Below are 21,022 nucleotides of genomic sequence, written 5' to 3'. Positions count from 1 at the left end.
TAACACAATGCCACAACAATATGTTAGGTGTCAGAAAGTCACACTGTGAAAAGTGGGATAGCACAGCAAGCACCATTTGCCATTTATGTAATGGCAGCAATATCCCAGGTACCAAAGCACATACAATGATGACATATTCCAAGATACATATTGCTTGCTTTATGGTGTCACACAGGAGTGGCTAACATGTGCCACCCCAAAATGTTGGGATACACCTGACTGTTGACCATCCAGGCTGGGTTGGATGGGAGTTTAGAGTCCCGGATGTAGTGGGTTAAGTGTTGGGTCTCTATCCTGCTTTTGCCATGGACAAGTAGTCATGCATAACAACTAGTGACTCTAGATGGGGAGGGCAAATTTGTATTAAACACAAACACACATTTAGTCAATTTGATGAGGACTGGGTGATCACACAACTGAGAATAGGATTGCACATGTGCACTGGAAGGCTTCTCTTGAATACTGCTTTCCCTTGAAGAACTGGAACACTGGGTTTAGACTGGTAGGGCTAGCCCAACCATTAGGCAGAGTTAAACATGGTGTTTCCTGCTTGGCAGGGGGTTGGACTCGATGGCCCTTGTGGTCTCTTCCAACTCTATGATTCTATGATTCTACACCCCAGGTCTTCCTCCTGAGCCATTCCCCTCTGTCAGATGACAGAGTTGTCCATGTGCAAGGCCTGTCCTAATTAGTTGGCTCTCACATATTGGAGAGAGATTTTCCACTGCTGTGCTTCTGTACATGAAATGGTGAAAGGGCACCATCTTGTCACTAGGCAAGGCAGTGGCAGACTTTGGGCTCTCAAATTTCAGCGTCACCTTTTGCAACACTAAAATTTGGTGGTGCGCACCACCTCTCACAGTCTGTTCTGCAGCATCACTGTGGTGTCCTTTGCGGTGTTCTGCCCAGCGCCACTGTACCAACAACATCACCCTAAAACCAACTCTGGGAAAAAGTGAATAGGCCCTCTCCTCCTCCTCCTTCTCCCCACTTGCCATCTCCCTGTGGACGCAACCTGCAACACTGCTCAGAAGAAGAAAGCAATTTGAGTGGAGACTGCTATTCTTTTCCCTTGCTTTTGGAACTGCTCGCAGAAGAAGCAGAGGGTTCTGGGATGTGGCCGTAAGCCTCCTGCTGGGATCTGAGTAGTTGCCCAATGATGCCAGTCCTGAACTTGGCACTGGATCAGACTCTTCTTCCAATTGGGGGAAAGGATGGGTGTGCATTGTGGGGAAGATGTCCACCACTAGAACAGTTGCCTGGCCATTGAATCAGCTCATGTCCTCCTTGCCCTCAATAGTACCGCAGCTGGAGATAATTGGAAATTGCAGAGTATGGAGAAAATGAAGGATAAAGTGCGAGACTGGTTACACTACGCTCAAATTAAAGAAACTTTTAAAAGTGATAAAAAGCTAGGGTTCCAGGTGGAGAAATCGAAATTGGAAACAGAATTGTTAGAACCTAAGACTAAGGTACTTTCAAGAATGTATAACTTGCTGTTGAAATGGAATACACAAGACGAAATGGTTAAGTCGGCTATGATAAAATGGGCACAGGATATTGGGCATAACATTATGTTTGAAGACTGGGAAAGGTTGTGGACCACTGGGTTGAACTTTACTGCATGCAATGCTTTGAAAGAAAATGTAATGAAAATGATATACAGATGGTACATGACCCCAGTTAAACTTGCCAAAATATACCATTTGTCTGATAATAAATGTTGGAAATGTAAAGAAAATGAAGGAACATTCTTTCACCTCTGGTGGACCTGCCCTAAAGTGAAGGTCTTCTGGGAAATGATATACAATGAGCTGAAAAAGGTATTTAAATATACCTTCACTAAGAAACCAGAGGCCTTTCTTTTGGGCATTGTCGACCAGAAGGTGTTAAAGAAGGATAGAACATTTTTCATGTATGCAACAACAACAGCAAGGATACTACTCGCTAAGAACTGGAAAACTCAAGATCTACCCACACTGGAAGAATGGCAGATGCAACTGATGGACTATATGCAACTGGCGGAGATGACTGGCAGAATCCGAGACCTGGGAGAAGAAAGGATCGAAGAAGATTGGAAGAAATTTAAGATTTATCTACAGAAACATTGCGATTTAGTGGAATATTAAGAAGGATGCTTGGTTATAAATAATTGGCCATCACTAAATTGGATCAGAATTTGATGATAAGAGAGATTAAGAGAAATAAAATTTGTAGGAGAATTATATTATTGTATTTAAATAAGTGGTTATAAAATTGAAAATAAGATGATAATTTGCTTGACAAAAATTTATTAATGATGTAAGTGGGAGCGGGGGATGTGAGGAAGTCTAAAGATGTTATGAAATTTTGTAAAAACAAAGTAACGCTGTTTATTATTTTTTGTATTTATTTTATTAAAAACTCCAATAAATATTTATTAAAAAAAAAAATAGTACCGCAGTTGAAGCAGGAGCACTGCACAGACCATGTTCAGACCATGAACTGGCACCCACACTGTGGAGAATGCACATGTGCCAAAATGTTATGATCCAGTTTAGTACCTAGGGATCTGTTTTCCCCAGCCATTTGTCAAGAAAGTTTGAAATGAGTGTCTCAAATGCAATTTGAGAAGAGGCAGATCTACACATCATTGCATCACATCAGAGGTGGTGACATGACTGAATGCTTTTGGAAACCCATTACACCTGGAAAACTTGATTCCAGAGAAAAAGATTCAAGCTTTCCTTTTGATATGCTAGCTTTGAAAATGCAGGGTTCCCCCCCCCCCCGCCCACTGGCAAATAATTTTAGAAACACTGTCCTCAATGAAATGACCTGGTCTAGTTTTATCGGCATAACTGCTGTTTTTGTGACCTTGGATTCAGTGGGCAAGTCACTACTTCCTAACTACCTTCTAATGCAATGGAGTGGTTGCGACTATGCAATGAGACAATCCCATCCATGCCTGTATGCATCAAATTGTCAGAAGGATTTGATGTAAAAACAAATACTTCACTTGACTCTTCTCTCTTCAGCTCTCAAGTGCATACGCAAGTAGAATCTTTAGGTAATAGCAGTTTCCCTTCAAAATCCAGGGTCTCATCATCAGCAACATATCAAGCAGTTTTATAGTCCACAACATTGGTCAAGCGACCACCATAAGGCTAATTTTATGAATATATATATATATATATATATATATATATATACTGAATTTAAATTATCTTATGGAAAATCTGTGCATAACCTCGTTCATTTACATTGCATTTCATGAATCTGACATCAGTGAAATTTTGGCAAAATATATGTGACATTTTGTCAGCAAGTGCTTTTTAAAGTGAGAAGATGAAAAGTTTTGGAGTTATAATTAGAATACTTTTTTTGGGGGGGGGGGATAGACAAGAGATTCCATTCTCCGATTTCTCTGTGACTGCAGATGAAAAGTGCTAGCTAATTAATGATTTCCAGGGAATGAACAAGCTGAGAGAAAGTGCAGCTTGTCTGACATTGGAGCAAAGCTTTATTAGCATGCACAATATAACAGAGAGATATCAAAAGGTGGACCCAAAATGGATTCTGGAGACATTTTTGAATTTATTTCCCCTCAAATCTTTAAAGTTAAATTAGTACTCATGAAGGATGCCAGACTGTCTTGGCGCTTAAATCTTCTATTTACTCTGAAGTTATATTACGTTGGCAACAAACGCTCCCTTCCCACATTATTGAGACTCTCCTCCCTCCATCTTAACCTTGTTCTCAAGGAGAACTTTACGTTGTACATGCTAATTATGTCTCAGATATATTCTCAAGTTTTCAAACTGCCAAAGGTAATGCACCTCAATGCAAAAATCTGTCTTCCGAATAGATACTGAGAGGGAAACACAGAATAGCTATGTGGACACCCATTCATTGTGGCTATGCAGGACCTTAACCCCTTGAGAAATTGCTCTGGAACTATGAAAACTCTGTTGGCTTCCCACAGATCTCTAAGGCACTTCCTCTCAAATTTTCTCTGAATTTTGCTTTGGCAAAATATGGCAACAGCTCTAATGATGACAGCCTTTCCTCTTTTGATACAAATATGAAATACTTTGCATTTGGGTCCACTCTTCTACCTCTGAATGCATTACTGTTAAAATATTTTTCCTACAATAAGCAACCTTTGCTAAATTGAAAGGTATGGCAAATAACTTACAGTTACCAGACGTCCCCGTTTCCCGGGGATAGTCCCCAGATTCACAAATCAGTCCCCGGACAAAATCCATCCCTGGAATGTCCCCGGATTTCATTTAATGTCCCTGGATTTATATTTTAAGTGTTGCAGATTTATTAGTAGGGAATGAATGTTGCGTGATTGGTTCAACGGCACAAGACACATCATATGGGGAGGCAAAATGGCAGGCGCCACAGCAGCAAGCAGGTCCTGAAGCCAGCCAGAGCCAACTGCACTACCAGTCTGGCTCCGGGCTGCTGAGACTGCTGCTGCCACTGCTACTGCCAAGGGGGAGCTGGGGACGCCCGGCGCGTCCACTTGGGGAAACGCTGACACACACACCCCGTGACCCAAATCAAGTCAGGAGCGAGAGCGCCCAGCCACCCAGCCGACTGCCCAGCAGCGCTCCGGGGCCAGGAAAACCCTGGAGTCGACGCAGGGAGAAAGGGGAGAGGAGAAGGATAAGGAAGAGAGAGAAAGAGAAAGGAGGAAAAAGAGGGAGCCCCGACCTTGCCACGCTGCTGCAGGCACCACCGCTGAGGAGGAGAGGTAGGAGAGCACCGGGAGGACAAGGACACGTGGCTGAGCCCAGGCCTGACCTGAGCCCACCCCATGGCAGCTAGCGCTCCAAGAGAGCAGGCTGGGACCCAGAGGAAGGCTGTGCAACAAAGGAGACCACAGAAGAGAAGTGTCCCCGGATTCTTTGAAAAAAATCTGTTAACCTTAAAATAACTGCACAGCTATAATTGTGGAATCTAAAACGGAGCTACATGGCATTTCTGGACAACCAACAAACTTTTAATAATGGTACCAACTCTGCAAAATATAAAATGTCATTTCAAAGCTGATTATTTTAAAGCACCTAGTAATTCATGGAGATAATACACACCTTTCGCACTGTTATAACTCCTTCCTGTGTCTCCTTCTGTGTAACAATGTCAAACATATCCCTTCCATCACCATCAATAATGCGGTATTCAAGTTCTGCGTTCCTCCCAATGTCTGCATCAGAGGCTTTTATGGTTCCAATGGCAGTGCCAACCGGGGAGGATTCTGGGATACGAAGGTGGACTGAGCCTGCAAAGAAGAAACAGCCAGAAATACATAACCATTTGTTAGTTACAAATCATGCGTGATTAACAGCAGAATCCCATAATGTCTACCCAGAATCAGAAGTGTATCCCACTGAATTCACTGGGGCTTACTCCAAGGTATAGGATTGTAGTTTCATGACTCCATAGCTTTAGCCATTAATTCAAGAAAGTAACACTTTGGGTTATACTGATTTCATTCAAGAGACATAACTTTGGAAAACCTTGTATGTGAGAAGGCTTATTCTATCTTTCCAACTTCCCAATGGGCTTTTCCAACAGCGAGCCCCTATCATAACTTTAGGTTTGAACATTTAAAGTAGATTAAAGGGTTCTGCCACCCTACTGCAACAAATCCAGTTAAAGATGGACTTTTGCGGTTTGGAAAGTGATGTGAAATGTATTGCAAAGTGTGGAATGAGTGAATGATTAATGGGAAGGCTTGAAGCAGGTCTTAGTTCTGGAACATTAGTTTTTCACACCAGAATTTATCCTATATATGTCAGTCTTTCTCATTTTGAAGTTGACTGAATCCACGAAGTCATGCCTTTAATCCAGCAAGCCTGTCTTATTTGAAGTTCACTTTCAAACATGGCATTAAAGCACTTTTAACAAAGGAGGAGCAGATGAGTTGCCCAACAGCACCAACAGTTGCTTGGTTGCAGGTAAAATTTCACCTAACACATACACATGCTTCGAAAAATGCTCCCCAGTTTTGTTTAATACTGATGCTGGAAAGCAGTTTTCATGTCTTCGGGAGCTTCCTGTAAGTGTGAATAAGCCTTCCTCATTGATATTAATATTACAGCATTCTGATAATAACTGCATAAGAGGTGTTCAATTTCATTAGTCCCCTTGATACATGGTCAAGTCAGCAAATCAGATAAGAGATAAGAGCAGTTTAGTGTACAATTTCACATTTGACATGAATTTTATTGATTCCTCTTTTAAGAAAGAATCAATAAGGCCTTCAGCACTTCCATGAATCAAGCACTTTTTAGGCCCTTTCATGAACCCATTAGTTTTGTTACTTTAAACGTGATATAAGTCTCATTAATAAAGAGTCTGTCAAGGGAAAGGGGAGGAATGCTTAATAAAAAAGATGACCCATTGCAGAAGGAGGGAGTTTGGGTTATGTATGCATCTGTAGATATAAATTTGCTCTGAAGGGACTTAGCAAACATTCTCTACAGTAGATGGAAGGAGCGTGTGACCAAAATAACAATGGAAATGAAATGAAATACAGGAAATCTATTTAGAACAGAGAGTGAACCTTCAGCTGATAACATACTGATGTCTAGAATACTGTATTATTCGCTTTCATACAAATCACAATCCCAGTACCAAAACATATGCGGGGAAATACTAAATAAGCTGTGTCAATCAGTCAGAAGAAAACATTGTTTTCACAGGGACTAAGCAGACTTTCCTCTGAAAACAATGTACACTGCAACAATTTTTTTTAAAAAAAATCAAAATGCCCATGGTTAAAGGGTTATGATTGCAGCTATGCAGATTAGTTTACTTTCCATTAAGTTGTAGGAAAACTTGATTACAATAAGATCAGAAAGCTGTAACATTATCCCACTTATCCTTCTCCCTTTTTCTGCTGCCAGTGCTTAAAATTGGTCTAAACATCTGAAAATTATTGTTGACTGCCTGCATTCTATATGCACATTTTATGTGAACTCTGCAGAAGTAGCAAATGGGTTCTCTCTCTGTGTGCATGGAGAACCAATAACATGTCATGTGTCATTCCCAAATCTTGTCACTGATCGACAAGTCAGCCTTCAGAGATGAAGCACACATTACTAAGATGAAAAAGGTAAAGGACCCCTGGATGGTTAAGTCCAGTCAAAGGTGACTATGGGTTTGTCACACTCATCTCACTTTCAGGCTGAGGGAACCGGTGTTTGTCCACAGACAGCTATTCCGGATCATGTGGCCAGCGTGACTAAACCGCTTCTGGCACAGCAGAACATATAGTGGTACTTATTTATCTACTTGCACTGGCGTGCTTTTGAACTGCTAAGTTGCCAGGAGCTGGGACAGAGCAACAGGAGCTCACCCCATCGTGGGGATTCAAATTGCCAACCTTCTGATCAGCAAGCCCAGTGGTTTAGACCACAGTGCCACATGTGTCTTTACTATTTCCTCCTGGTGGTAGACATGCCCCATCCAGTCAGCAGCATTTAGAAGTACTTATCTAGTGACACCATCACCATCAGGTTGCCCATCTCCATGCCTCAAGTTGACCCTCCTGGAAAATGTCTGGGCTTATGCTCACCTGTTGAGTACATGCAAATAGTATGTGCCTTGCCACAGGGACCATGTATGATAGCATTGCTGGGATAACCCTGGTCTGTGGCTCCAACTCTTACATATCTTCCAAATTAGCTGTCCCAATCAGAATCGCCACCCTGTGTTCATTTGCGTATGGACATAGACACTGTTCTTGCAAAATTCTTTATCGACTCTTTTCTGTATTGCATGCCTGTTGTTGTTGTTGTTGTTGTTTTCAGCCCTGACTCGTGGCAATTTTTGTATAATTTAAACAAAATTTAAAAAATCCTTCCAGTAGCACCTTAGAGACCAACTAAGTTTGTTATTGGTATGAGCTTTTGTGTGCATGCACACTTCTTCAGACTGGTCTTCAGAAGAAGTGTGCATGCACATGAAAGCTCATAGCAATAACAAACTTAGTTGTCTCTAAGGTGCTACTGGAAGGATTTTTTTTATTTTGTTTCGACTACGGCAGACCAACACGGCTACCTACCTGTACAATTTAAAATGCAGTTACCACTCCAACCTGTCCAATGTGGACAAGGGTAGCACTGTCAAGTCTTTAAGTTACTTGTTTGTTGGCAGTTCAACCATAAGTAAAGAGCCAAGTCTTTATCAAGAGGAAACAATACAAATATATAAGACCAGTCAATGACAAACTTTTAAATACATTAGAAAGAAATTTTGCTGAGTGGAACTTACTTGTATATAACAGTACAGAGAGGGTCTTTGTCATAGAGAAATACATTGTGGCATTATATACCATGACAGTGTGTAAACTCTATTCCCTCGTATGTTATTGCAGTGGTGCAGAACCTGCTATTCTGTGGCTCGATCTTGACACTGGAATAGGAAGATCTGGAGCTTCCTTTCCTATCAGATGCACCCTTCCTTTTAAAGCTTCTGAACATTCCTATGGAACTATGGAACAGAGCAAAAGAAGTGTAGCTCCTGCCTACTGTACAAAAGGATTCCAAGAGTCAAAGTCAATGTTACCATAGTAATCTCAGATTCTTGTATTCCTTTTGACACTTGGGAGCAATAATAACTCAATTTAAACAAGCAAAATCATTCAACTGCTAATGGTAAAATAATGGGTGCTGCAAAATCAGCCACCTTTGGTATGTTATCAAAGGGTTGCAGAAGAATGTGATGGCACCAGACAAATGGAAAACAGAAAGGAAACTGTTTCTTGATACCAAGAGTTTTAAGTCTCTCTAAAATATGCTTTCGGGGGCAGGGGGGAGAGAAAGATTCAATATATTACAAATTACAAACTCCCTCTGTTTTCCTTGTGCTTTTTCAATACAGTCATACCTTGGGTTACAGACACTTCAGGTTGCGTTTTTTTGGGTTATGGACCACCGAAACCCGGAAGTACCGGGACAGGTTACTTTCAGGTTTCGATGGTCGCGCATGTGCAGAAGCGCTAAATCACAACCCGCGCATATGCAGACGCCCCAAGACTCTCCTCCCTGGAAGAGAGGGGAGTGGTTGTGGCCGGGAGCCCGAGCACCGCCCCTAGCAGGGGGCGTTAGCCCCCTGCCTCCACCTCTCCTGGCTGGCACCCATGCCCCTCGGCAGGCACCCAACCAGGTGCCTCCGAGGGGGCGTGCTCAGCAGCCTTTTGCTGCAGCGCCAGCCTCTCCCCAGCCTCATTCTTCGCCGTCGCCTCGTCACGAGTGGCCTTTCCTTGCCCATTAACCTTATATCACGTGTCCTTGTGTATTCATTTCACATTGCGGGGGTCGGGTCCTCAAACCACAATGGCAGGTTACGAACACTGTGAGTTGTGAATGTGCATCCCGCACGGATCACGTTCGCAACCCGAGCGTCCACTGTATAGACAATGTTATTCAGGAGGCATTTTTAAGCCTGGTTGTCATTGTTTTCTAAAAAAAAAAAAAAAAAAAACCAACCTTGGTAGCTCAGGAGGCAGGATTTAAAAAACTGAGTAGTACTTTTACTAATGTGCTTTTAGTAACATTTATTTACTTTAATTCAGCATGCATATGTTAGGCCTCCAACAATATTTTTAACAAGGGTTCTCTTTTCCAGATATTTCACCGAAGAAGGATTGAACAGGCCTTTTGTGGATCAATAAGTATGCCAATGCAAATGTTCCAGAAACCTCTGTTTTACGTTATGGCATGCTAAGACTGAATATCACCTCACACAACTTGCAGCAGATCTTAAAGTTGTTAAAAACAATGACACATAGAATTTGCATCCATGGGACAGGTGGGGGCAGGGGCTATGCTCCTAATTCTTCCTCTCTCAGGCTATGTGTCTCTCTCTGTGCGCGTGTCCATCTACAAAGTTAATAAGTCAAAAGAATCATTCTAGAGAGTGCAAGTCTAACCAAAAGTGACAATGTGGATGCTAAATTCAAATGAGAATGTGTGTGTGTGTGTGTGTGTGTGTGTGTGTAGAGGAGGGAGGTTTGAAATATCCATTGAAGCCAATGTTTGACCATGGCATCAACCTCAATATTACCACGGGCCTTTCCTCTCAACTTGAGCCAAAGCATAGTAAAAGCTGCACAGAATTGGGTGGGTGCTCAGCCATGGCACTGGTGCTTCCAGGGCAGTGCCTTGCACATTGGGGCCCAGATCCGATTGCCTGGGTGGTGCTCAGTAATTTTCAAAAAAAGCATATGGCGAGAAAGATGGCAAGCAAGTTAAGAGAGCGTGAGAGGAGTTCTGTGCAGTTCAGTAGGCCAGATACATGCCTTTATCCTGCTGTGTGTTGTGTGTATGTGTGTAACCTCATTGACTTTACCACAGCAACCTGATTATTTACTAGGTCGGAAGCACATACACCAGAATGTGCCTTCTACACCCATGCCATTGTCTTGGGCACGGCATCTTCATCCATGCGCCAACTAGCGTGCTGCTGCAATGTCACGATGCGGGGGCCAATTTGGTGCCCCTGCCTGCCACAATGGCTTCTCATGCAAAGTCATTGTACGATTAATAAAGGTGCAATTTCCTCCTTTGCATCCAATCACTCTATTCTGGAAAAGCCATTTTTGTCATATCTATTTTTTTAGTATGGAGTCTAGTGAAGAGCTTACAAATTAAAATAAATTTAAAAGTTTGTGTTGTTTAGTCTAATCAGAGGAATTAATCTGCTGAGCATAGGAATTGTGGTGCTCTGTACGTTATCTTCTTTCTTTCCTCCTCCTCTCTTCTTCCTCTTCTTCTTCTTCTTCTTCTTCTTCTTCTTCTTCTTCTTCTTCTTCTTCTTCTTCTTCTTCTTCTTCTTCTTCCTCTTCTTCTTTAAAAAAGCTTTTCAGCTGTAATCCAGCTTGGTGTTAGAACCGCTTTGGCCTAGTAAAAAGGTAAAGGTAAAGGACCCCTGACAGTTAAGTCCAGTCGCGAACGACTCTGGGGTTGCAGCTCTCACCTCACTTTACTGGCCAAGGGAGCCGACGTTTGTCCATAGACAGTTTTTCTGGGTCATGTGGCCAGCATGACTAAGCTTCTTCTGGCGAACCAGAGCAACGCACAGAAATGTTGTTTACCTTCCCGCCGGAGCGGTATCTATTTATCTACTTGCACTTTGACGTGCTTTCGAACTGCTAGGTTGGCAGGAGCTGGGACTGAGCAATGGGATTCGTGGGGATTCGAACCACCGACCTTCCGATCGGCAAGCCCTAGGCTCAGTGGTTTAGACCACAGCACCTAGTAATGATGCTCAAATTCAGGAGTCAGAAGTGAACTCTCCCTGCTTAGAAAAACAAGTCATTATTAATATTAAGTTGTGGGTTGACATAGCAGCCGGCACAGCGAGTTCTTCAAGTAGCTCTTTATTTTGTAAGCTGGAATAGAACTGACTGCAAACAGCTCAGCCGGCCTGCTTTTATAGGCAGCCGGCTGTCAACATTGTAACAACCACAGCCCAGAGTTCCCGCCTAAAATAACTGCTGCGGACCTGAGTGAAAACTATCTACAGACCTGAGTGAAAACTATATACAGTATCCCCCTGTTGGCCCAGGGTGAAACTACACTACATAACACCCCTCCCCACCGAGATAAGGTGTTAGTTACAATCGTAATGGTTTCCTTATATACAGCACTACGCGTAATGGTTCAATTAGGCACAAAAGCATATCGGTTACATTTCCCATACTTAGACCAACAGTGATACATGTCCAACAACATAGTCCTTTAAATAAGTTGGGCGCTTGGAAACTCTGCCAGACCGCCGGGGACTGGTAGCCAAGTCCGGAGGGCCACACAGTTCTTGCTGAGGCTGTGGTGCGACCCTAGGTGGCGTTGGAACCAACTCCCCTGGATCCGCTGCTGTGGGTGGAGCCTCCGCAAGTGGAGTGGTCTGAGTCTGTTCTGAAGCGGCTTGGTTTGGCTCCACGCTGGCAGTTTGCGAGGGAGGTGTAGGTGGGGCCTCGCCATCTGTACGTGTCTCTTCTGGAGCTGCAAGCGCAGTTGGGGGCACCTCGGTAGTGTCCAAGTTCCCAACCCTGCGCCTAAGCTGGTCTATGTGCCGTCGCCACAAGCGTCCATCTTCGAGTGCCACCTGGTACGAGCGAGGTCCAGTGACTCCCACTACTGTGGCTGGCACCCAAGGAATGTCCCCCACATAGTTCCGGGCAAAGACCTGGTTTCCTGGGACAAATGACCGTGGCGCGTTGGCACAGCCTGGGGGTTCAGCCACGGCAAAGTCCGGGTGTAGCCGGTCGAGCGGTGACCTGAGGCGGCGGCCCATAAGCAGTTCAGCAGGACTCCTCCCTGTGGCCGCATGAGGGGTGATGTGTTGCACGAACAAGTATTCGGCGACCCGCTCATGCCAGTCTCCCCGGTCCAGGCGCGCCAGTGCCTCTTTTGCCGAGCGCACCATTCTTTCCGCTTGCCCGTTGCTGGATGGATGAAAGGGTGCCGTTAGGGCATGGCGGATGCCCAGTCCCAAAAGATACCGCTCAAAGGTGCCTGACGTGAACTGCGGTCCGTTGTCAGAGACAAGGACATCAGGACACCCATGCGTTGCAAACAGGCCTCGCAGCACCCGGATGACAGCTTCGGTAGTGGTGGAGGGCATCAGGGCGACCTCCAGCCATTTGGAATAGGCGTCCACCACTACCATAAAGGTCCGGCCGTGAAAGGGGCCAGCCAGATCGATGTGCACCCTCGACCAGGGTGTCTTTGGCGTCTCCCAGGTGTGTCCCTTAGCTGCCGGTGGTGCAGGCCTCGACTCTTGGCACGCTTGACAGGCGGACACCCAGGCAGTGATGGCATCGTCCATATTAGGCCACCAGACGTAACACCGAGCCAATGCCTTCATTTTGACAATTCCCGGGTGGCCAACGTGCAGAGCCTCCAGGACGCGCTGACGGAGTCCCTGGGGAATCACGACGCGGTCTCCCCACAGCAGACAGCCGCGATGAGCTGAGAGTTCATGTTGTCTGGTTGCGAAGGGCTGGAACTCCGATGCAAAAGGCCCTTGTGGCCACCCCCTCCACACCCAGTTGAGCACCCGGCTGATGGTGCGATCCTGGGCAGACGCGGAGGCCACAGTGGTAGCTGATACAGGCGCTGCCGGAAGATCCTCAATCAGAAGGAGCGATGAAGCTGGAGCCGGGTCTTCCACAAATGCTGGAAGAGGGCAACGGCTGAGGGCGTCGGCATGGCCCATCGATTTCCCCGGGCGATGGATGAGCCGGTAGTGGTAGGCAGCCAGGAAAACAGTCCATCGCAGCATGCGTGGCGAGAGGACCGGTGGAGTTGGACGATCACCGGCGAGGAGGCCCAGGAGTGGCTTGTGGTCAGTAATGAGGTCAAAAGTCCTGCCATAGAGGTATTCATGGAACCTCTTCACTCCAGCCACAAGTGCCAATGCCTCCTTGTCGAGCTGGCTGTAATTCCGTTCCGTCGGAGATAGTGTCTTGGAAAAGTAGGCGAGCGGTGCTTCTCTTCCATCTGGAAAACGGTGACTAAGGACAGCACCGATGCCAAAAGGTGAGGCGTCGCAGGCAAGGACCAGCGGCCTGGATTCACTGTACTGTACCAGCACACTGTCTGAAGAAAGGAGAGCCTTGACCGCGTTGAAGGCCGCCGTCTCCCGATGACCCCAGGCCCAAGGCGTCTTAGTGCTAAGGAGTCGGTGAAGAGGCTCAGCCACTGTGGCTTTGTGGGGCAGGAACATGTTATAAAAGTTCAGCAGCCCCAGGAATGCCTGCAACTCCGTTTTGTTCTTTGGGGTGGGGGCCTGCTGGATAGCGCGGATCTTGGATGTGGTTGGGTGAAGGCCGGAGGCATCGATAAGATAGCCCAGGAACTCTACCTGTGGAACGGCGATCTGGCACTTCTCCCTCTTTACCTTGAGCCCGGCCTCTTGGAACCTGGTCAGCACGGCACGGAGGCGCTCGAACAGCTGCTTGGTGTGAGTCTGCAGACACCAAGACGTCATCAAAATATGGTACCACGCCCGGAAGCCCTTGCAGGAGACGCTCCATAAGGCTTTGGAAGATTCCAGGAGCCACACTCACCCCGAACTGCAACCGGCGGCAACGGAATGCCCCCCGGTGGGTGACGATCGTCTGGGCTTCAGCAGTGGCATCATCAACTGGCAGTTGTTGATATGCTTGGGCAAGGTCCAGCTTAGCGAAGACCTTACCCTCACCCAGGGAATGCAGCAGGTGTTGGACAACAGGAACCGGATAAGCGTGCTGCTGAAGTGCCTTGTTGATCGTGCACTTGTAGTCAGCGCAGATTCTCACCGACCCATCTGGCTTGACAGGCGTGACGATGGGGGTTTCCCACTTGGCGTGGTCAACCGGCTCCAAAACTCCTTGGGCAATCAGTTTGTCCAGTTGTTCGTCCACCTTAGCCTTGAGAGCAAAGGGAACCCGGCGTGGCTTTAGCTTGATGGGGGCGACTTGTGGATCAAGGCTAAAGGAGATGGGCGTACCTGTATATTGCCCCAAGGTGCCGTCAAAAACCTCGGCAAAGTCTTTGACCAGACCCTCAGTCTCTGCGTTAGAGATGCAGTTGATGCCGGTGACTTCCAGGCCGAGGGCATCAAACCAGTCTAGCCCTAGGAGGCTTGGCCGCTGACCTTCGACCACCACCAACCGGAGCAGGCCCGAAAAATCCTTGAAGGCGATCCGGAACCGGCCAACGCCTACCACGGGAATGTCGTTTCCCTGGTAGTCTCTCAGGTGTACGCGGTGGGAGTTGAGTTGCCTCTTGGACACTCTGGGTACCAGTCTTTTGATGGTGCTCCATGACACGATGGACAGGGCAGACCCGGTGTCGATCTCCATGTCACATGGAGCTCCTTCAATGAGCACCGTGACGTTCAGCTTGCGTCGCGTAGGCGAGTCGGTTTGGCCAATTGTGGTTCCAGACGGGCAGCGGCAGTTGGTGAGAGCGAAACAACTTTCCTTAGCAGACTGGAGTGAAGACTTGGACTTGCGAGTCGATGAAGGGGGGGTGTCAGACGGAGCCGATCGGCAGACCTTAGCGATGTGGCCCCTTCTGGAACACTTCCTACAGATGGCGTCTCTGAATCGACACTTGGCACGGGAATGGTTGCCTCCGCAGCCGGCACATTCCGGTTGGCCCTTGGACTTCTGTTGGAACTTCCTGCGCTCCCGCTTTGTCTGGTGCACGTCATCGTCTTCACTGGAGGATGCCTCATCACTGCTGGCCTCTTCATGATGCACCGGAACTGGCTCCCCAGCAAGACGCGGGCTGCTGGACTTGCGGATCTCCTGGGCGGAGCGTTCAGCAGCTTCTGAGGCCACAGCCTCCTCAATGGCTTTCTGTAGCGTGAGGTCTGGCTTGGCTAGGAGACGCCGTTGCAGATGGATGTCCCGGACCCCGCAGACGATTCGATCCATCAGGGCATCGTCTAAGTCTCGGAACTCACAGTGCATTGCAGCCTGTCGCAGGGCGGTGGTGTAGTTGTTGATTGACTCCCCCTCTGCCTGGTTCCGGTGGTAGAACGCATGGCGGGCAGCAATCTTGGACGGCTTTGGTGCGTAGTGGTTGCGGAGCTTCTCTTGGATCGTGTCCCATGGTGTTGCCTGGACTGCTTCAGGCGCAACCAATGCTCGGGCCGTCTCAAACACCTCAGGCCCACAGAGGCTGAGGAATAGGCCCCGCTTCCGATCCTTTGATACTGCTGTCAGCTCGTTGGCTTGGAGGTAGCAGTCGAACCGAGCGAGGTAGGAGTCCCATGATTCAGAGGCTGGCGCAAACGGCAGTAGAGGCACAAGTGAAGCCATGATTCCGATGCCGGCGTGAAGGGCGATGGATGGAACACAGTGCTCTAGCCAGAACAGTCAGCTCTGAATTGGTTCTGCCCAGTGATTTCGCTCAGTGATTTCGCTCTGTGATTCAGCTCAGTGATTCAGCTCAGTTCAGAGGCTGGCCGCATCTGGCTGTGCTCTGATGTCCATCCATCCCACCTTCGTCGCCAGTATTAAGTTGTGGGTTGACATAGCAGCCGGCACAGCGAGTTCTTCAAGTAGCTCTTTATTTTGTAAGCTGGAATAGAACTGACTGCAAACAGCTCAGCCGGCCTGCTTTTATAGGCAGCCGGCTGTCAACATTGTAACAACCACAGCCCAGAGTTCCCGCCTAAAATAACTGCTGCGGACCTGAGTGAAAACTATCTACAGACCTGAGTGAAAACTATATACAGTATCCCCCTGTTGGCCCAGGGTGAAACTACACTACATAACAATTAACCAAGCCCCCAAATTTGGGTTTGGCTTGTAATGACCCATCTTGGTGCCAACACTCATTTCCATTTGATTGTAAATCTCCACTTTCCATGGCAAAGGACAGGGTTGTAGGAATGATAGGGAGAGCTAGTTTGGTGGGCTTCAGCAGCTTTCAAGACCTTGTCTTTTAAGGTATTGTTGGGCCTGGATACTTCTGAGTCTTCTCAGAAACAGCCCGTTGCTTCAGGGGAGCCCAGGAAATGGAGTTCCCAATGCCTCTCTGCTTAACAGATTGACAGGTGTGAGTTTCTCAAGTTCTTCCATAGCAATTAACTGAATCCAGCAGCAACCAGGCCTTACATATGCAGTTTCTGAAGCCCCCCATACCGACCCATTGGTGGGAAGGGCTTGGGTTCAGCTTCAAGGGCTTGATTTTTTCAAACTTCCTTGGGGAAAGAAGTAAGATCCACAAGCTCTTCCTGAGACCAGAAAGCATGGGAAAACTTCAACAAATTGCATTGCCATTGCAAAGGGGCTTTTCCACCAGTACTCATGCCTCCGTGATTTCAATAGGCTTAAAATTCACATAACTGTGAAGTGGATAGCCTTGTATTTACAAAGTTCCTTAGCTTTTTAAAAAGCAGCTTCTGCCCTCAGGTTAGATGTGTCCTGCTTCAGCATTTAATCAGGGAGTTCATTGTACTCACCCCTTCCACTCTTTTTTTGTTTTGTTAATTCCATTGATAAAATTATCAATCTCCAGGTGGCAGCAAAGGATGATTCATTCTTAAAGCTGTGCTTATTTCCCCCTCCCCTTCTCGATTCCCACCTTCACCCCAAATACCAAGAAATATTGTGGGGTTCCTGCAACTGTGTCTGCTGCTGCCCCTCCCCCAAACAAGGATGTCCCCATTTCATTTAATTTTTGTTTTTAATAACAGCGAATAAATCCATGTATAAGCCTTGTGTTCGAGTGTGTGCCCCATAATCTAGATTTGCTTTAAATTAAACCAGATGGCAGTCGCCTCACTCTTTTATTCTGATGCTTATGTAGTACAGAAGGGCTATTAAAGGAAGCTTACTCTGGGGGAATCGAGGCGGATTGTCGTTGACATCAGTCAGGGTGATGTTGACTGTCGTGGTCCCCGATAATCCACCCATCTGGCCTCCCATGTCTTTTGCCTGAATGACAACTTGGTACTGCTCTCGGTTTTCCCTGTTCATGTTTGGTAGAGCTGTCCTGATGATGCCTTGGAAGAAAACAAGCAAGCATTTGTTAACATCGCTGGCATTCCCTTTGCACGGCAAGTCACACACACAAACACACAAATAATGTCCCCATTATAACATTGAGAGGGTATGTTTTAAAATATCGGGAATAGTTCAGCAAAAGATTGGCCAACAGGGTGAGAGATCAAAAGCAAGACGTAGAGAAAAATCTATATATTAGTGGGTACAAAACTCTTTGCATGTATTATTATTATTATTATTATTATTATTATTATTATTATTATTATGCCCTTTCTCCAAAGATCCTAGGGCAGTGTCTAACATTAAGAACATAATTCAAGAAGCATAATTCATGCAATATTATTATTAGTAGTAGTGTTTCTTCAATTTATATAATGACCTTTAACCAAAGATCCTAGGGCAGTGTTTAAGATTAAGAACATAATTCAAGCAGCATAATCCATGCATTATTATTATTATTATTATTATTATTATTATTATTATTATTATTATTATTATTATTTAATTTTATATACTGCCCTTTAACCAAACATCCCAGCGCAGTGTTTAACATTAAGAACATAATTCATGCAGCATAATAATAAAAACATAATCATAAAATAATCATAATAACAGCCCCCACCCCATGTTTAACAGGCCATAGCTTATTTAATGGCCAATGGCCTGGGTAGAGAGGAATGTTTTTGGCTGGCACGTAAAGACATGAAATGATGGCACCAAGCAGTCTCTTTGGAGAGAGGATTTCATTGATGGGGTGCCACCACAGAAAATGCCTGTTCTCATGTTGTCACTCTCCAAACCTTTCAGGGAGGGGGGACATATAAGCTAGAACAGTGGTACCTCGGTTTTCGAACCCAACCACTGATCCGATTTACTAGTTCAGTAAATGCAGATGACATTTTACACAGGAGAGCATTAAAAAACAACCCACTCCTTCCTTGCTTATAAATTTGAAGTGGTACAGTCCAGAAATCTACCACCTCTCGCTGTATACTATATATAAATTAGCTCTTACATGGCATCCCCTATATTTTTCCCACCCCCTTTCTGTTTTCAAAGTAGAAAATTAATACATCCGGGGTTTATTCAGATTACAGTCATCAAATTTGCATTTTAACACTTCTCACACTTCAGAGTTTCTGAAGTTACCAGAATATGGCATGCAGCTACAGTATAGGTACTCTGCTTCACTGAGTGACTGGCAAAAAGGCATTTGAGTCCTTCTTGAAATATAGAAAAATAGCAACAGCATCCCTGACCTGTTTCTGGCTCCACGGAGAAATATGGTTGGCCTTGAAGTATGCTATAGATGATTCTGGCACTGTTGCCATAGGAAGGGTCGTCCGCATCAGTGGCTGTAACTTGCACAACAGAAGTACCTATTCAAATAAAACATAGTTCTGTCATCTCGGATGCTGAAAGCATTATACACTGCATTCAAAGTAGCCCTATTAACAACTCCAATTTTCCGTTCTGCCTCTGGAATCTCTTGTCATAGAAGCCCACATTTTAAAACAAAGAATCTTGGGTGGAGAGTCAAGGACATCTGGGTACCAATTTATATCATCAGTGCTTCTGCATGATGCCCGGTAGGTCATGGACGCTCCAAGATCCTCTGAGGCTAGAAAAGGGCTAAATCAACACAGTTTTGAGCTGCAGGACTCAAGGTTACCCAGATGCCTCTCCCTGCATAAATTAACTCCTGAAACGCCCCCTCCTTGAATGAATTAGTTGAGTGACACTAATTTCCCTTGTAAATACTGAACAGAGTTTCAAGGCTGTATTTCATTTCACATTGACAAAAATATATCGTGGTGTGAGCAAAATAAAAATGGGTTCAGACACTACTGGTGGCCGACCATGGGGGTCTCAAATTTCAGTGGTGTGTTGTGCAATACCAAATCTACACACACAAATACCGGCTTCTCATGATCCATTCTAAATAATAACTGTGGCAACTCTTGCATTGCCCCTGAGCTTTGGCACCCAGTGTGACAGAACCTGATGTGCTCTCCTATATCCACATATGATACCATCACCCGCATACAGAAAAGAAGGTTCTTGTTTTCAGTTCTAGGCGGTTTTCCCTGATTATAATATGTAGGGGAAACTCAGTCCTGAAGTAGCGTCTCCACCCCTATCGTTCAGCCTGGACCCTGAGGTCCAGCTCCGAGGGCCTTCTGGAGGTTCCCTCACTGCGAGCTTACAGGGAACCAGGAAGAAGGCCTTCTCAATAGTGGTGCCCACCCTGTGTAATGCCCTCCCATCATATCTCAAGGAAATACACGGAATACACGGAAATACAAGGAAATCTGACTTTTGACATATGAAGGCTGCCCTGTTTAGAGAAGTTTTTAATGTCTGGTGTTTTATTGTGTTTTAATATTCTGTTGGGAGCTGCCCAGAGTGGCTGAGGAAACCCAGCCAGATGGGCAGGGTATAATTAATAAATTATTATTATTATTATTATTATTATTATTATTATTATTATTATTATTACTACTATTACTATTATTACTATTACTATTATTATGGCACCTCTTTTTCTAGAAAGATAGCACTTTTGGTATGTACTTTAGGCATCCCTCTGCCTACAAAACGAGTATGTTACAGAGAATGCTAGGACAGAATTCTGTCCCCTCCCATGCTAGTTTCCTAGGTGGAGGATTTTTTAAAAAATATTTTGTATATTCAGTCATCTGCAGCCCCACCTGATGTCGGAAGTGGTAAAGGAATGTAGGGATCTGTCTTACACTTGCATGCTCTCCAGATATTTGGGACTTCCATTGCTGACAGTTGTAGCACAAAAGATCTAGAACCTACCAGGTTGGGGAAAGCTGACTTACACTGCTCCAGATGGGTCTCTCTTTTTTAGATCTACCTATAGATACCCAGAAATGATCTTGGGGACCTTTTAGATGCAAAGCACATTCTCCAGCACTGACCTGCAGTGATTTCTGCTGAAGGGCCTTATGCAAGTTTGCTACCTTAGCAAGACCCAAGCCATGATGATTCTGATGGAAAGACGTTGTGCCCCTACAGTTGTTGTTCTTGCTATTCAGCAAGAATTAGCCTTCTAAATTCCAGCTCAAGGCTATCCTCTTTTTCTTCATCGTTTATACTGTGCCTTGTGAAATTACTGTTCGTGTTTCTTTAAAAGGAAACCTCTTCAGCATCTTCCTTGGAGGTTAATACGAAAGAAAAATGGGGCAGTATCTAAACGTTCCCAAATCCGCCGCTGAACAGTGCATCGTATTTCTTCCCTCTTACAATGACTGTGATTTTGCCTTATGTGGTAGAATAGACATTTTAACGAGGAGATTGAATTAGTGGCCACAAATGTGAAGTTACCGTGCTAATGCTTGCATGTGTTTCTTTATTTCCCCCTGTGGGATTTGAATGCTGAATGTAGTCTTTTCACGCATTATGTGACAGCAAATCTGGGTTTGCCAAAAGATTTTGCATTCAATAGGGAGCTACAGCACATTCGGGCTCTTGGCTGAGTGTGCCTGT

General features: G+C 45.4%; 1 protein-coding gene across 8 annotated transcripts in view; it reads right to left on the bottom strand.

The window, feature by feature from the left end:
* The window catches only part of CDH10 (cadherin 10), a 396,417-nt gene that overhangs the window by 17,907 nt on the left and 357,488 nt on the right, over positions 1-21,022 (bottom strand). For all 8 annotated transcript variants that reach the window (XM_081918204.1, XM_081918200.1, XM_081918201.1 and 5 more), the window contains 3 exons: positions 18,769-18,888; positions 17,341-17,508; positions 5,085-5,272 (listed from right to left, as the gene is read on the bottom strand). In XM_081918204.1, the coding sequence (XP_081774330.1) occupies positions 5,085-5,272; positions 17,341-17,508; positions 18,769-18,888 (476 nt within the window). The remainder of the gene's footprint in view (positions 1-5,084; positions 5,273-17,340; positions 17,509-18,768; positions 18,889-21,022) is intronic.

The sequence above is a fragment of the Podarcis melisellensis genome (assembly GCF_964234715.1).
Source record: "Podarcis melisellensis genome assembly, chromosome: 7".
Taxonomy (NCBI): domain Eukaryota; kingdom Metazoa; phylum Chordata; class Lepidosauria; order Squamata; family Lacertidae; genus Podarcis; species Podarcis melisellensis.
This window is presented reverse-complemented; position numbering and strand designations above follow the sequence as displayed.